The 13,936-nt window shown below is 58.9% G+C and overlaps 1 protein-coding gene across 1 annotated transcript in view; it reads left to right on the forward strand.

Moving 5' to 3' along the window:
• The window catches only part of LOC133360134 (discoidin domain-containing receptor 2-like), a 29,348-nt gene that overhangs the window by 13,057 nt on the left and 2,355 nt on the right, over window positions 1-13,936 (forward strand). The window contains 15 exon segments of the mRNA XM_061578721.1: window positions 303-376; window positions 379-526; window positions 2,006-2,157; window positions 2,873-2,978; window positions 4,322-4,508; window positions 5,023-5,164; window positions 5,219-5,377; window positions 6,216-6,383; window positions 7,236-7,405; window positions 8,511-8,727; window positions 9,294-9,376; window positions 10,652-10,828; window positions 11,277-11,440; window positions 11,813-11,998; window positions 13,076-13,310. Of these exon segments, the coding sequence (XP_061434705.1) occupies window positions 303-376; window positions 379-526; window positions 2,006-2,157; window positions 2,873-2,978; window positions 4,322-4,508; window positions 5,023-5,164; window positions 5,219-5,377; window positions 6,216-6,383; window positions 7,236-7,405; window positions 8,511-8,727; window positions 9,294-9,376; window positions 10,652-10,828; window positions 11,277-11,440; window positions 11,813-11,998; window positions 13,076-13,310 (2,368 nt within the window).

Below are 13,936 nucleotides of genomic sequence, written 5' to 3' on the forward strand. Positions count from 1 at the left end.
TCGCTCAACACGCAGCCTCAACTCACAGTGAAGCTCGCTCACTCACCACAGGCAGCAGTATTGGTGGTGGTGGTGAGCATGGTGGTGTTGATGTGAGGTATAGTGGTGTGGTGGTGAGGCAGTAGTAATAGCGGTAGTTGTTATAGTGGTGGTTGTTGTTGTAGTTGTGGTGTTGTTCTTATTGTAAATGTTGTAGTTGTTGTCGTAGTTGTTGTCGTGGTTGTATGTTGTAGTGGTTGTAGTTGTTGTAGTGGTTGTAGTTTCAGCGTAGTCGCCCCGTGCCCCCCCCCCCCCCCCGTCAGGCTGAACCTGGAGGAAGGCGACGGTGCGTGGTGCGCCGACGGCCCCGTGACGCCGCAGCACTCGCAGTTCCTGCAGTGGACCTGCGGCGTCTCCACGTGGTCCGCTCGCTCGGCACGCAGGGTCGCCACGGCAACGGCCTCGGCAACGAGTTCGCCAGGCCTACCGCCTCGAGTACAGCCGCGACGCGCACCCGATGGCTGCCGTGGAGGGACCGCCGCGGCAACCAGCGAGGGTCCCCTTAGCAACGGAGGAGCCCCGTGGCACGGGGCGAGGGGTCCCCTTAGCAACGGAGGAGCCCCGTGGCGACGGGGAGGGTCCCCTTAGCAACGGAGGAGCCCCGTGGCGACGAGGCGAGGGTCCCCTTAGCAACGGAGGAGCCCCGTGGCGACGAGGCGAGGGTCCCCTTAGCAACGGAGGAGCCCTGGCGACGAGGCGAGGGTCCCCTTAGCAACGGAGGAGCCCCGTGGTGACGGGGCGAGGGTCCCCTTAGCGACGGAGGAGCCCCGTGGTGACGGGGCGAGGGTCCCCTTAGCGACGGAGGAGCCCCATGGCGACGAGGCGAGGGGTCCCCTTAGCAACGGAGGAGCCCCGTGGCAACCAGGCGAGGGTCCCCTTAGCGACGGAGGAGCTCCGTGGCGACGAGGCGAGGGGTCCCCTTAGCAACGGAGGAGCCCAAAGCAAATAGCCGCTGCCCATAGACTCAACACTGCCCATAGACTCAACACTGCCCATAGACTCAACACTGCCCATAGACTCAACACTGCCCATAGACTCAACACTGACCCATATACTCAACACTGCCCATAGACTCAACACTGCACATAGACTCAACACTGCCCATAGACTCAACACTGCCCATAGACTCAACACTGCCCATAGACTCAACACTGCACATAGACTCAACACTACCCATAGACTCAACACTGCCCATAGACTCAACACTACCCTAGACTCAACACTACCCATAGACTCAACACTGCCCATAGACTCAACACTGCCCATAGACTCAACACTGCCCGTAGACTCAACACTACCCGTAGACTCAACACTACCCATAGACTCAACACTACCCATAGACTCAACACTGCCCAAAGACTCAACACTGCCCATAGACTCAACCACTGGCCCATACGACTCAACACTAGACCATAGACCTCACCACTACCCATAGACTCAACACTGACCCAATAGACTCAACACTACCGTAGACTCAAGCACTACCCATAGATCTCAACCATACCCATGAGACTCACACTACCCGTAGGACTCACACACCTACCCATAGACCATCAACACTACCCATAGACTCCAACACTGCCCATCAGCCTCAACACTACCCATAGACTCCACATGCCCATAGACTCAACACTACCCGTAGGACTCAACACTACCCATGCACTCAACACTGCCCGTAGACTCAACACTACCCGTAGGACTCAACACCTCTACCCATAGACTCAACACTGCACTTCACATACGCTCCAGGTGGCGTGGGGGGTGGTTCCCTGCGCGTTGCCCCGTGCTTTAGCCAGTCATCTCAGTCAGTCGACCCGTGGCACCTGCTGGGTCTGCCCCGTGACCTCCTGCCAGCGGGCGTTCGACACTTCACGTGGCCTCAAGGTGCACTTGGCCTGGCACATGCGTCGTGGTGACGTCACTGCCACTTAGTGGCGAATGGCGGTTGTTGTTGTTGTTGTGCCCCGCAGGTGATCCAGGGCAACGTGAACACGCAGGACGTGGTGCTCAAGGACCTGGGGCCCGCCCTCGTGGCGCGCTTCGTGCGCTTCGTCGCCGTCACCGACCGCGCCATGAGCGTGTGCATGCGCGTGGAGCTCTACGGCTGCCCCTGGGCTGGTGGGGCCTGACCCCCCCCTCGACCCCCCCCACCCCACACCCCCAAACACCCCCCACACCAACCCGCCCCCCCCCACCCCCAACCCCAACACCCTCCCACTCCCCCCACACCAACCCGCCCCCCCACCCCCAACCCCAACACCCTCCCACTCCCCCCACACCAACCCGCCCCCCCCACCCCCAACCCCAACACCCTCCCACTCCCCCCACACCAACCCGCCCCCCCCCACTAACTTTCCCCCCAGCACTGAAACCCCAACCCTCAACCGCCCCCCCCCCCCCCCCACGGGGCCCGTCCTCCCCCGGCTCCCCGTGTCTCACCCCGTGTCTCTCCGTGTCTCTCTCCGTGTTTCTTTGTGTCTCTCCCCGTGTCTCTCCCCGTGTGTCTCCCCGTGTCTCACTCCGTGTTTCTCCGTGTCTCTCCCCGTGTGTCTCCCCGTGTGTCTCCCCGTGTCTCTCCGTGTGTCTCTCCGTGCGTCTCTCCGTGCGTCTCCCCGTGTCTTTCCCCGTGTGTCTCCGCGTGTCTCTCCCCGTGTGTCTCCCCGTGTGTCTCCCCCCGTGTGTCTCTCCGTGTCTCTCCCCGTGTGTCTCCCCCCGTGTCTCTCCGTGTGTCTCCGTGTGTCTCTCTGTGTCTCACCCCGTGTCTCTCTCCGTGTGTCTCACCCCGTGTGTCTCTCCGTGTGTCTCTGCGTGTGTCTCCCCGTGCGTCACCCAGACGGGCTCGTCTCCTACTCGGCCCCCGAGGGAGAGACGCTCCTCCTGCCCTCCCTGGCGCCCGCCAACCTCAACGACTCCACCTACGACGGCTTCATCGCCTCCCGGTGAGGCCGCCACCCGTGGTGGACACTCACTCACTCACTCACCCACTCACCCACTTACACACTCACCCACTCACTCACACACTCACTCACCCACTCACTCACTCACCCACTCACTCATACACTCACTCACTCTCCCACTTACACACTCACTCACCCACTTACACACTCACTCATACACTCACTCACTCACCCACTCACTCACTCACCCACTCACCCACGCACTCACTAATTCACACACTCACTCACACACTCACTCATATACTCACTCACTCACCCTCCTCACTCACTCACCCACTCACTCACTCACCCACTTACACACTCACTCATACACTCACTCACCCACTCACACACTCACTCACCCACTCACTCACTCACTCATGCACTCACTCACTCATGCACTCACTCACCCACTCACTCACTCACCCACCCACTCACTCACTCACCCACCCACTCACTCACTCACCCACTCACTCACTCACCCACTCACTCACTCACTCACCCACTCACACACTCACACTCACTCACACTCACTCACACTTACTCACTCACTCACTCACTCACACTCACTCACTCACTAACACTCACTCACCCACTCACTCACCCACTCACTCACTCACCCACTCACTCCCTCACTCACACTCCCTCACTCACTCACACTCACTCAATCTCACTCACTCACTCACCCACTCACTCACTCACCCAATCACCCACCCACTCACACACTCACTCACATTTACTCACTCACTCACTCACACCACTCACTCACTCACTCACACTCACTCACTCACCCACTCACTCACACTCACTCACTCACTCACCCACTCACTCACTCACATTTACTCACTCACTCACTCACACCACTCACTCACCCACTCACTCACTCACTCACACTCACTCTCTCACCAACTCACTCACTCACTCACTCACCCTCTCACCAACTCACCCCCCCCCACTCACTCACCTCGCTCACCAACTCACTCACCCACTCACTCACCCTCTCACCAACTCACTCACCCACTCACTCACTCACCCTCTCACCAACTCACTCACCCACTCACTCACAATCTCACCAACTCACCCACCCACTCACACACTCACTCACATTTACTCACACACTCACCCACTCACTCACTCACACCACAGTGGTGAACACTCACACACACCACGTGTCTCTCTGTCTCCGCGTGCGTCTCTATCTGTGTCTCCGCGTGTCTCTCTGTCTCCGCGTGCGTCTCTATCTGTCTCCGCGTGCGTCTCTATCTGTGTCTCCGCGTGTCTCTCTGTCTCCGCGTGCGTCTCTATCTGTGTCTCCGCGTGTCTCTCTGTCTCCCTGTGTCCCCCAGGCAGATGTACGGCGGCCTGGGCCAGCTGACGGACGGCGTCTGGGGCCTGGACGACTTTGCGCTGAGCCCCGAGCACCGCGTGTGGCCGGGCTACGACTACGTGGGCTGGAGCAACGGCAGCCTCAGCCTGCCCTACCTCCTCATGCACTTCGAGTTCGACGAGCCAAGGAACTTCTCGGCCATGAAGGTGCCACCCGCACCCCCCTCCTCCATCATCACCCCCACCGCCATCACACCTCACCACCCTCCCCCCGTGCCCCCCTTCCCACACATCCTCCCTAACCCCCACCCGCCCCCCCCCCTCATCCTTATTCACCACCCCCCCCCCCTCCCGTGCCCCCCCCTCTCCTTGTCCCCCCACCCCCCATCACACTTCACCACCCTCCCCCCGTGCCCCTCCCCTTCTCACTATCCCCCCGTGCCCCCCCCCCCAACATCATCCCTAACCCCCACCGGTCCCCCCCCCCCCCTCATCCTCCCTCACCCCCCCCCGTGTCCCCCCCTCTCCTTGTCCCCCCCCCACGTGTCCCCCCTTCTCCTCATCTCCCCCCCTCCTCCCACCACGTCACCCCCCCCACCTCCCCTCCCCCCACGTGTCCCCCTTCTCATCTCCCCCCCTCCTCCCTCCACGTCACCCCCCACCTCCCCCCCCCCGCGTCCCCCCCCCCCCGCGTCCCCCCCCCCCCGCGTGCCCCCGACAGGTCCACTGCAACAACATGTTCCAGAGCGGCGTGCAGACTTTCCGCGAGGCGCGCTGCTTCTTCCGCCGCTCCGACAGCGACGAGTGGGAGGGCGGCGGCGGCGGTGACGACGGTGGCGGTGGTGGTGGCGGTGAGGGCGGCGGTGGTGGCGGTGAGGGTGGTGGTGGTGGCGGTGGTGGGGGTGGTGGTGGTGGAGAGGACGTGGGCGTGGGGCTGGTGGTGGAGCCGGACACGGTGGACCCGCGCGCACGCTTCATCACCGTCCCGCTGGGCCAGCGCAACGCCATCGCCATCAAGTGCCACTTCTACCTGGGAGCCGCGTGGCTCCTCATCAGCGAGATCTCGTTCCACTCGGGTGGGTGCCGACGGGGAGGATGGCAGTTGGCGCGCGTGCAAGGGCGAGTGGGTGGGGTGAGCGAGTGGGTGGGTTGAGTGGGTGGGTTGAGCGAGTGGGTGAGTGAGCGAGTTGGTGGATGAGCTAGTGAGTGGGTGAGCTAGTGAGTGGGTGGGTGAGTGTCTGAGCTAGTGAGTGAGTGGATGAGCTAGTGAGTGGGTGGGTGAGTGTATGAGTGGGTAAGCTTGTGAGTGGGTGGGTGAGTGGATGAGTGGGTGAGCTAGTGAGTGGGTGGGTGAGTGGATGAGTGGGTGAGCTAGTGAGTGGGTGGGTGAGTGTCTGAGCTAGTGAGTGAGTGGATGAGTGAGTGGATGAGCTGGTGAGTGGATGAGTGGGTGAGTGAGTGGGTGGCTGAGTGGGTGGTTGAGTGGGTGGATGAGCTAGTGAGTGGGTGGGTGAGTGTCTGAGCTAGTGAGTGAGTGGATGAGTGAGTGGATGAGCTGGTGAGTGGATGAGTGGGTGAGTGAGTGGGTGGTTGAGTGGGTGGGTGAGTGAGTGGATGAGCTAGTGAGTGGGTGAGTGAGTGAGTGGATGAGTAGTTGAGCTTGTGAGTGGGTGGGTGAGTGAGCGAGTGAGCGGGTGACCCTGGAGGGCATCAGTCTGCCAGTAGTAGGGCGGACAATGATTGCTGCTGAGTCGTCTCGCCTAGGGGCACCCCCAGCGGCAGCTGTCCCTGTGCACTACTCTGCCAGTACTAGGGGGGGGAGGGGACGATGATTGCTGCAGGGGTCACGCTGCGCCACCTCGTGTCCGTGACCGGTACTGACCTCACGTCCCCCCCCCTCCCCCCTCCCCACAGACCGGAGCCAGGAGCCCGTGTCACGAGCCCCGCCCCCTCCCACCCCGCCGAGGGGGGGGGCCCGCAGCCCCCCACCGCCCCCACCGCCCGCCCCACCAGGGGGGGGCGCCCCGCCCCCACCGCCCCCCTCTGGCACGCGCGGGCCGGAGGTCACCAGCCGCGCACACGGTGAGCGGCGCTCCACGTCCGTGGAGGTTCAGTCGGCCCATCATCAACGCTCGCTACAGGGGAAGGCGGTGGTGGGGGGGGGGGTCGATAAAATGGGTGACCACTTTGCGTGGGGAAGATCTAATAATGATAATGACGATTCAGGCTTTAATTTTTGGTTCTTTCGGTAAATTCACGTAGATAGAAAAATAATAAGAAAAAATTTAAGTGAATTAATTTGTACTTTAATTCACTTTATTAAATGATAGAAACTAAGTGAATAAAGTGTTGTATTCACCTTATGAAAAAAAAAGTGAATAATTTTTTACTTTTATTCACTTTATTAAATAATAAATAATATAAATAAACGTCGCGCTGCTCAGATTGTGAATGTCGCGGCTCGGCTCTCCAGCCCCCCAACGGCGGCGCTGTGTTCGCGACGAATTGGCAACGTCCTGTTCACGTGACACAAGCCTTGCCGATTGGCTGTGTCGGGTGGTGGCGGGCTTGACGACACAACGTTCCGATTTAAAGCTTTCGTGACTGCAGGGATTCATCTTCTTGGTTCTTTCGGTAAAGTCACGTAGAAGGGAAGTAATAAAATAATAAAAATAAAACATAATAATTCTCACGACGTTTCGGCCACAACGCAAGCAGCCGTCCTCAGGTGCAGCAGCCGTCCTCAGGTGAGGCCCTCAGGTGAGGACGGCTGCTTGCGTTGTGGCCGAAACGTCGTGAGAATTATTATGTTTTATTTGTATTATTTCATTACTTCCCTTCTATGTGACTTTACCAAAAGAACCAAGAAGACACAACGTTTTTCTATATCTCTACGCGATCTAACAAACTGCCCCGCGGGTGCGAGCTCAGCAGGCACGAGGGTGCCGGGGGCCCCGGGGGCCACGCTGTCCGGGAGGCCCATGGACACGGCCGACGAGAGAGCGCCCGTGCTGGTCGCCTGCCTCGTCGCCATCATCCTCCTCCTCGTCGTCATCATCGCACTCATCCTCTGGCGGCACAACTGGAGGAAGCTCCTCGAGAAGGTGGGAACCCAATGGCAACAACGGCCAGCAACAATCAGCACCGTCAACGTTTTTTTTCACTTTTCTTCTTGTTTACTAAGCGGCTGAGCGTTGCACGTAGGCACCAGAGGTCACGTGAACGGCCAGCAACAATCAGCACCGTCAAAGTTTTTTTTTACTTTTCTTCTTGTTTACTAAGCGGCTGAGCGTTGCGCGTAGGCACCAGATGTCACGTGAACGGCCAGCAACAATCAGCACCGTCAAAGTTTTTTTCTTCTTGTTTACTAAGCGGCTGAGCGTTGCGCGTAGGCACCAGATGTCACGTGAACGGCCAGCAACAATCAGCACCGTCAAATGTTTTTTTCTTCTTGTTTACTAAGCGGCTGAGCGTTGCACGTAGGCACCAGAGGTCACGTGAACGGCCAGCAACAATCAGCACCGTCAAAGTTTTTTTCTTCTTGTTTACTAAGCGGCTGACCGTTGCACGTAGGCACTAGAGGTCACGTGAACGGCCAGCAACAATCAGCACCGTCAAACGTTTTTTTCTTCTTGTTTACTAAGCGGCTGACCGTTGCACGTAGGCACTAGAGGTCACGTGAACGGCCAGCAACAATCAGCACCTTCAACGTTTTTTTTCACTTTTCTTCTTGTTTACTAAGCGGCTGAGCGTTGCACGTAGGCACCAGAGGTCACGTGAACGGCCAGCAACAATCAGCACCGTCAAATGTTTTTTTCTTCTTGTTTACTAAGCGGCTGAGCGTTGCACGTAGGCACCAGAGGTCACGTGAACGGCCAGCAACAATCAGCACCGTCAAAGTTTTTTTCTTCTTGTTTACTAAGCGGCTGACCGTTGCACGTAGGCACTAGAGGTCACGTGAACGGCCAGCAACAATCAGCACCGTCAACGTTTTTTTTCACTTTTCTTCTTGTTTACTAAGCGGCTGAGCGTTGCACGTAGGCAACCAGAGGTCACGCGAACGGTCAGCAACAATCAGCACCATCATTGTTTTTACACCCAGTCGCTGAGCGTTGCGCGTAGGGACCAGAGGTCACGCGAACGTCAAAAACGGCCGGCAACAATCAGCCCCCCCCCTCTCCACGCCCCCCTCCCCCCTGCTCCCCGCAGGCCCCGCGCGCCATGCTGGAGGACGGCATTACGGTGCGTCTGTCGGTGCCGTGCGACACGGTGATGTTCAACGGGCGCTCGCTGCAGCGCGCCGGCTCGGCCCTGCCGCAGACGAAGCCGCCGCCGGCGCTGCCACCCGGCTACCGCGAGCCGGGCACGCGGCCCACACGCCGCCTGCTGCACGCGGAGCGCACACTCGAGCGCGCCGAGGGCGGCGGTGCGTGGTGGTGGTGCTTGGTGGTCGTGGTTGTGGTGGTGGTCGTGGTGGTGCTTGTGGTGGTGGTTGTGGTGGTGGTGCTTGTGGTGGTCGTGATGGTGGTGGTGGTGGTGCTTGGTGGTCGTGGTGGTGGTGGTGGTCGTGGTGGTGCTTGTGGTGGTCGTGGTGGTGGTGGTGGTCGTGGTGGTGGTCTTGGTGGTAGTTGTGGTGGTTGTGGTGGTGGTCGTGGTGGTCGTGGTGGTGGTTGGTGGCGGTCGTGGTGGTGGTGGGGGTCGTGGTGGTGGTCATGGTGGTTGTGGTGGCGGTTGTGGTGGTGGCCGTGGTGGTGGTGGTTGTGGTAGTGGTGGTGGTTGTGGTGGTGGTGGTGGTAGTGGTGGTGGTTGTGGTAGTGGTGGTGGTCGTGGTGGTGGTGGTGGTGTCGCGCTGCGTTACAAACCCAGCGACCCGAGTTCGATTCCTGCTCACGGCCACCAACACCTGTAACGATTACCCAAACTGGTCCCCCGTGCTGAGACCCCCACGTGGTGAGACCACGTGCTGAGACCCCCACGTGCTGCGTGTTGCAGGCTGCGGGGACTACGCGGAACCGGAGCTGCCGCTGTTCGACGGCGCCCAGCACTACGCCGTGGCCGACATCCTGGACATGCAGGTACTCGCGCAGGCAAAGGTCCCCCGCGTAGCCTCCGATGGGCCGTCGGGGCAAGTGCAGCGTCGCGCCCGGCCGCCTTTGTCTCCCCGGCGGCGATGTTTACCGCGCACCGCCACCGGGTGCTCATTTGAGGCCGAGTCGACCTAGGGGAGGCCCAGGGGGGCGGTGCACTGCACGTGGCGTGGGCTCTGACCCAGCGACGTCCAGGGTTGGTGGATCACCGCTCGGATTTCGTGACGCTCCCTTCCCGGGGCCGGGAACACCTCGATAGGTCGAGGGCGGCAGAGCTTGGGGCAATCGGTGGTGGTGCCGGCTGCTGCTGCTGCTGCTGCTGTTGCTGTTGTTGCTGCTGTTGCTGCTGCTGTTGCTGCTGTTGCTGTTGCTGCTGCTGTTGCTGCTGCTGCGGCTGTTGCTGCTGCTGCTGCTGTTGCTGTTGCTGCTGTTGCTGTTGCTGCTGCTGTTGCTGCTGTTGCTGTTGCTGCTGCTGTTGCTGTTGCTGCTGCTGTTGCTGCTGCTGCGGCTGTTGCTGCTGCTGTTGCTGCTGCTGCTGTTGCTGCTGTTGCTGCTGCTGCTGTTGCTGCTGTTGCTGTTGCTGCTGCTGCTGTTGCTGCTGCTGCTGCTGTTGCTGCTGCTGCTGTTGCTGCTGCTGCTGTTGCTGCTGCTGCTGTTGCTGCTGCTGTTGCTGCTGCTGCTGTTGCTGCTGTTGCGGCTGCTGTTGCTGCTGCTGTTGCTGCTGCTGCTGCTGCTGTTGCTGTTGCTGCTGCTGCTGTTGCTGCTGTTGCGGCTGCTGTTGCTGCTGCTGCTGTTGCTGCTGCTGTTGCTGCTGCTGCTGTTGCTGCTGCTGCTGCGTTCGCACTCCTCGTCTGTGTCTCCTGCTCCTCCCTCTCCGAGTCGTGATGATGTTGTTGATGTTGATGATGTTGATGGTGTTGATGGTGTCGTTAATGTTGATGATGTTGATGATGTTTTTACTGTTGATGCTGTTGATGGTGTCGTTCATGTTGATGTTGTCGATGATCATGACGTTGATGTTAATGTTGTTGATGTTGTTAATGTTGTGGTTAATGTTGTTGTTAATGTTGATGCTGTTGTAGTAAATGTTGATTTTGTTGATGATGTTGTTGTTGTTGTTAATGATATTGATGATGTTCATGCTGCCGTTAATTTTGATGTTGTTGATGTTGATGCTGTTGATGTTGTCATTCATGCTGTTGATGCTGCCGATGTTGCTTGTCGATGTTGTTGTTGTTGTTGTTGTCGCCGTTGTGTCGCCAGGGCGTGACGGGCAGCAGCGCCTACGCCGTCCCCGCGGTGCCGGGAGACGCGGCGGCGGCGGTGCCCCTGGGCCACCACGAGGTGCCGCCGGGCCACCGCGGCGTGGCGCGCCTTCTGGAGGTGCCGCGCGAGACGCTGCGCGTGCGGGAGAAGCTGGGGGAGGGGCAGTTCGGAGAGGTGAGACAACGTCACCGCTGGGACAGAGACAACGGGGCCGCTGAGACATGGGGGAGACAATGGGGAGACAACGTCACCGCTGGGACAGAGACAACGTCACCGCTGGGACAGAGACAACGGGGCCGCTGGGACATGGGGAGACAATGGCACTGGGACACGGGACACTGAGACATGGGACATGATGATGACGATGATGTGGTGTTCATTGTGGTTGTGTGATGATGACGTTGATGATGACAATGACGACGACGACGATGACGACGACGATGATGACGACGACGACGGTGACGATGACGACGACGGTGACGATGACGACGACGGTGACGATGATGACGATGACGACGACGATGATGATGCCGATGACGACGATGACGACAACAGTGACGATGATGACGACGACGGTGACGACGACGACGATGACGACGTGCCGCTCTGGTCGTGTGCCCAGGTGCTGCTGTGCGAGGCCGTGGGGCTGCCGCGGTGCATGGACGACGACGACGAGGTGGAGGTGGGGGAGGAGGAAAGCGACGAGGGGGGCACGAGGGGGGGGCCGCAGCAGCCCACACTCGTGGCTGTCAAGATGCTGCGGGAAGACGCCTCCAGCAGCGCCAGGTGAGCGTGCGTGTGTGTCGCCTGTGTGTGTGTCTGTGTGTGTGTCTGTGTGTCTTAAAGCGGTAGTGTCGCGATTGGCGCCCTGCGCTACGAACCCGGCGACCCGAGTTCAATTCCCGCTCATGGCCAACACCAGTAACGATTATCTGAACCGGTCTTGGGCCTCGCCTAGGTCGACTCAGCCTCAAATAAGTACCCAGTGCGGTGCGTAAACATCGCCACTGGGGAGACAAAGGCGGCCGAGCGTGATGCTGGCCTCCCACCCCCTCGTGTACCACAGTACCGGTAGCCTTCATAGGCGCTGCTCGCTAACGGCGCCTGCCCCAACAGTCCGTTGAGGCTACGTGGGGGGGGGGTCTCTGCGTGCGTCAGGAGCGACTTCCTGAAGGAGATCAAGACGATGTCGCGGCTGCGCGACGCTCACGTCGTGCGACTCGTGGGCGTGTGCCTGCGCGACGAGCCGCTCTGCATGCTCGCCGAGTACATGGAGAACGGAGACCTGCACCACTTCCTGTCGGCACACCGCTGGGAGGGACAGGGCCCCGGGCCCACGCTCAGGTAGCTCTCTCGCATCGCCTCGCCTCGCTCACCTGTACTGAGCTCGCTCGATCACTCACCTGTACTGAGCTAAGGTGATCTCACTCACGTGAACTGAGCTCAGGTGATCTCCCTCACTCACATGTACTGAGCTTAGGTGATCTCCCTCACTCGCCTACTCACCTGCGCTGACCTTTGGTGATCTCACTAGCGCACACTCGCTCACCTGAACCAATCTCAGGCAATCGCCCTCACTCACCTGTCCACCTGAACCGATCTCAGGCAATCTCCCTCACTCACTCGCTCACCTGAACCGATCTCAGGCGATCTCGCTCACTTTATCGCTCACTCACTCACCTGAACCTGGGGCAAGGTGTGGGATGAACCTGCTGGAGCTGTGGTGCCTCAAAAATATCGGAAGAAGTAGTCACCGCCCTCCGTGTGGCTCGCTGGAACCAGCAGTGTCGAGATCGGCCTCTGTGGAGGAGGAGGAGGCTCGTGAAGGACGCCGCTGGGCAGTTGGAGGCAGTCGCTCTGTAGCAACAACGGAGGGCAGAGACAGTCACAACCAGCGGAGCGCCGGGTGGTTAATACGCCGTGCGGAGCGCGTAGGTGCAGCGGCCAGTTATGCACGACGACGATGACGACGACAATGAAAGCGACGACGACGACGATGACGAATTATGACGACGACGGCGATCTCAACAAACACGTCCACGTCGACGTCTACTTAAACCTCGTGCTCTCTTTTAGCCCCGCCCCCCTCCCAATACGCTCCATTCATTGGCAACCACATTCTGATAAGCTCCCCCCACCTCCCCTCCCCCTTAACTTGTATTTAAGAACTTGCATCTTGGAATCCCTGCCTCACTTGATACAGCAAATCTGGCTGTGACGGTCTCACCTGATGACGGAGACTTGTGTTGCCTCTGAAACGTCGTGATTTTTATTATTTTATTTCTATTAATTTTAATTTCATTTTTTTACCTACGTGACTTTACCGAAAAAACTAAGAGTATCAGTCTATTAAGACTAGACGAGGGTGAGATTGGGGGGGGGGGCGGATCTTTGTGACCGCGTGCGTCTCCCGCGTGGCAGCGTGGTGGAGGTGCTGCTCATGGCCGTGCAGGTGGCCGCCGGCATGTCCTACCTGGCGTCGCTCAACTTCGTGCACCGCGACCTGGCGTCGCGAAACTGCCTCGTGGGGCCGGCGCACACCATCAAGATCGCCGACTTCGGCATGAGCCGTCACCTCTACAGCAGCGACTACTACCGCATCCAGGGCCGCGCCGTGCTGCCCATCCGCTGGATGGCCTGGGAGAGCGTGCTTCTGGTGTGTCCATACTTTGTGTGTGTCTATACTGTGTCTGCCTCGGTGTGTGTGTCCATACTGTGTGTGTCTATACTGTGTGTGTGTCTCTACTGTGTCTGCCTCGGTGTGTGTGTCTATACTGTGTGTGTCTCTGTGTGTGTGTCTATACTGTGTGTGTCACGGTGTGTGTGTCTATACTGTGTGTGTCTATACTGCGTGTGTGTCTATACTGTGTCTGCCTCGGTGTGTGTGTCTATACTGTGTGTGTCTATACTGTGTGTGTCTATATTGTGTGTGTCACGGTGTGTGTGTCTATACTGTGTGTGTGTCTCTACTGTGTGTGTCACGGTGTGTGTGTCTATACTGTGTGTGTCTATACTGTGTGTGTGTCTATACTGTGTCTGCCTCGGTGTGTGTGTCTATACTGTGTGTCTATACTGTGTGTGTGTCTATACTGTGTCTGCCTCGGTGTGTGTGTCTATACTGTGTGTGTCTATACAGTTTGTGTCTATATTGTGTGTGCCACTAGGTGTGTGTCCCTGTCCGTGCATGTCACTGCATATGTGTGTCTATGCTTTGTGTGTGTCACGGTGTGTGCCACCGATCTATCCCGGGTTTACGATCCGTCCTGGGTTTACCCAGCAGGT

The sequence above is a fragment of the Lethenteron reissneri genome, chromosome 67 (assembly GCF_015708825.2).
Source record: "Lethenteron reissneri isolate LAM-NWPU_2019-01 chromosome 67, ASM1570882v1, whole genome shotgun sequence".
NCBI classification, from domain to species: domain Eukaryota; kingdom Metazoa; phylum Chordata; class Hyperoartia; order Petromyzontiformes; family Petromyzontidae; genus Lethenteron; species Lethenteron reissneri.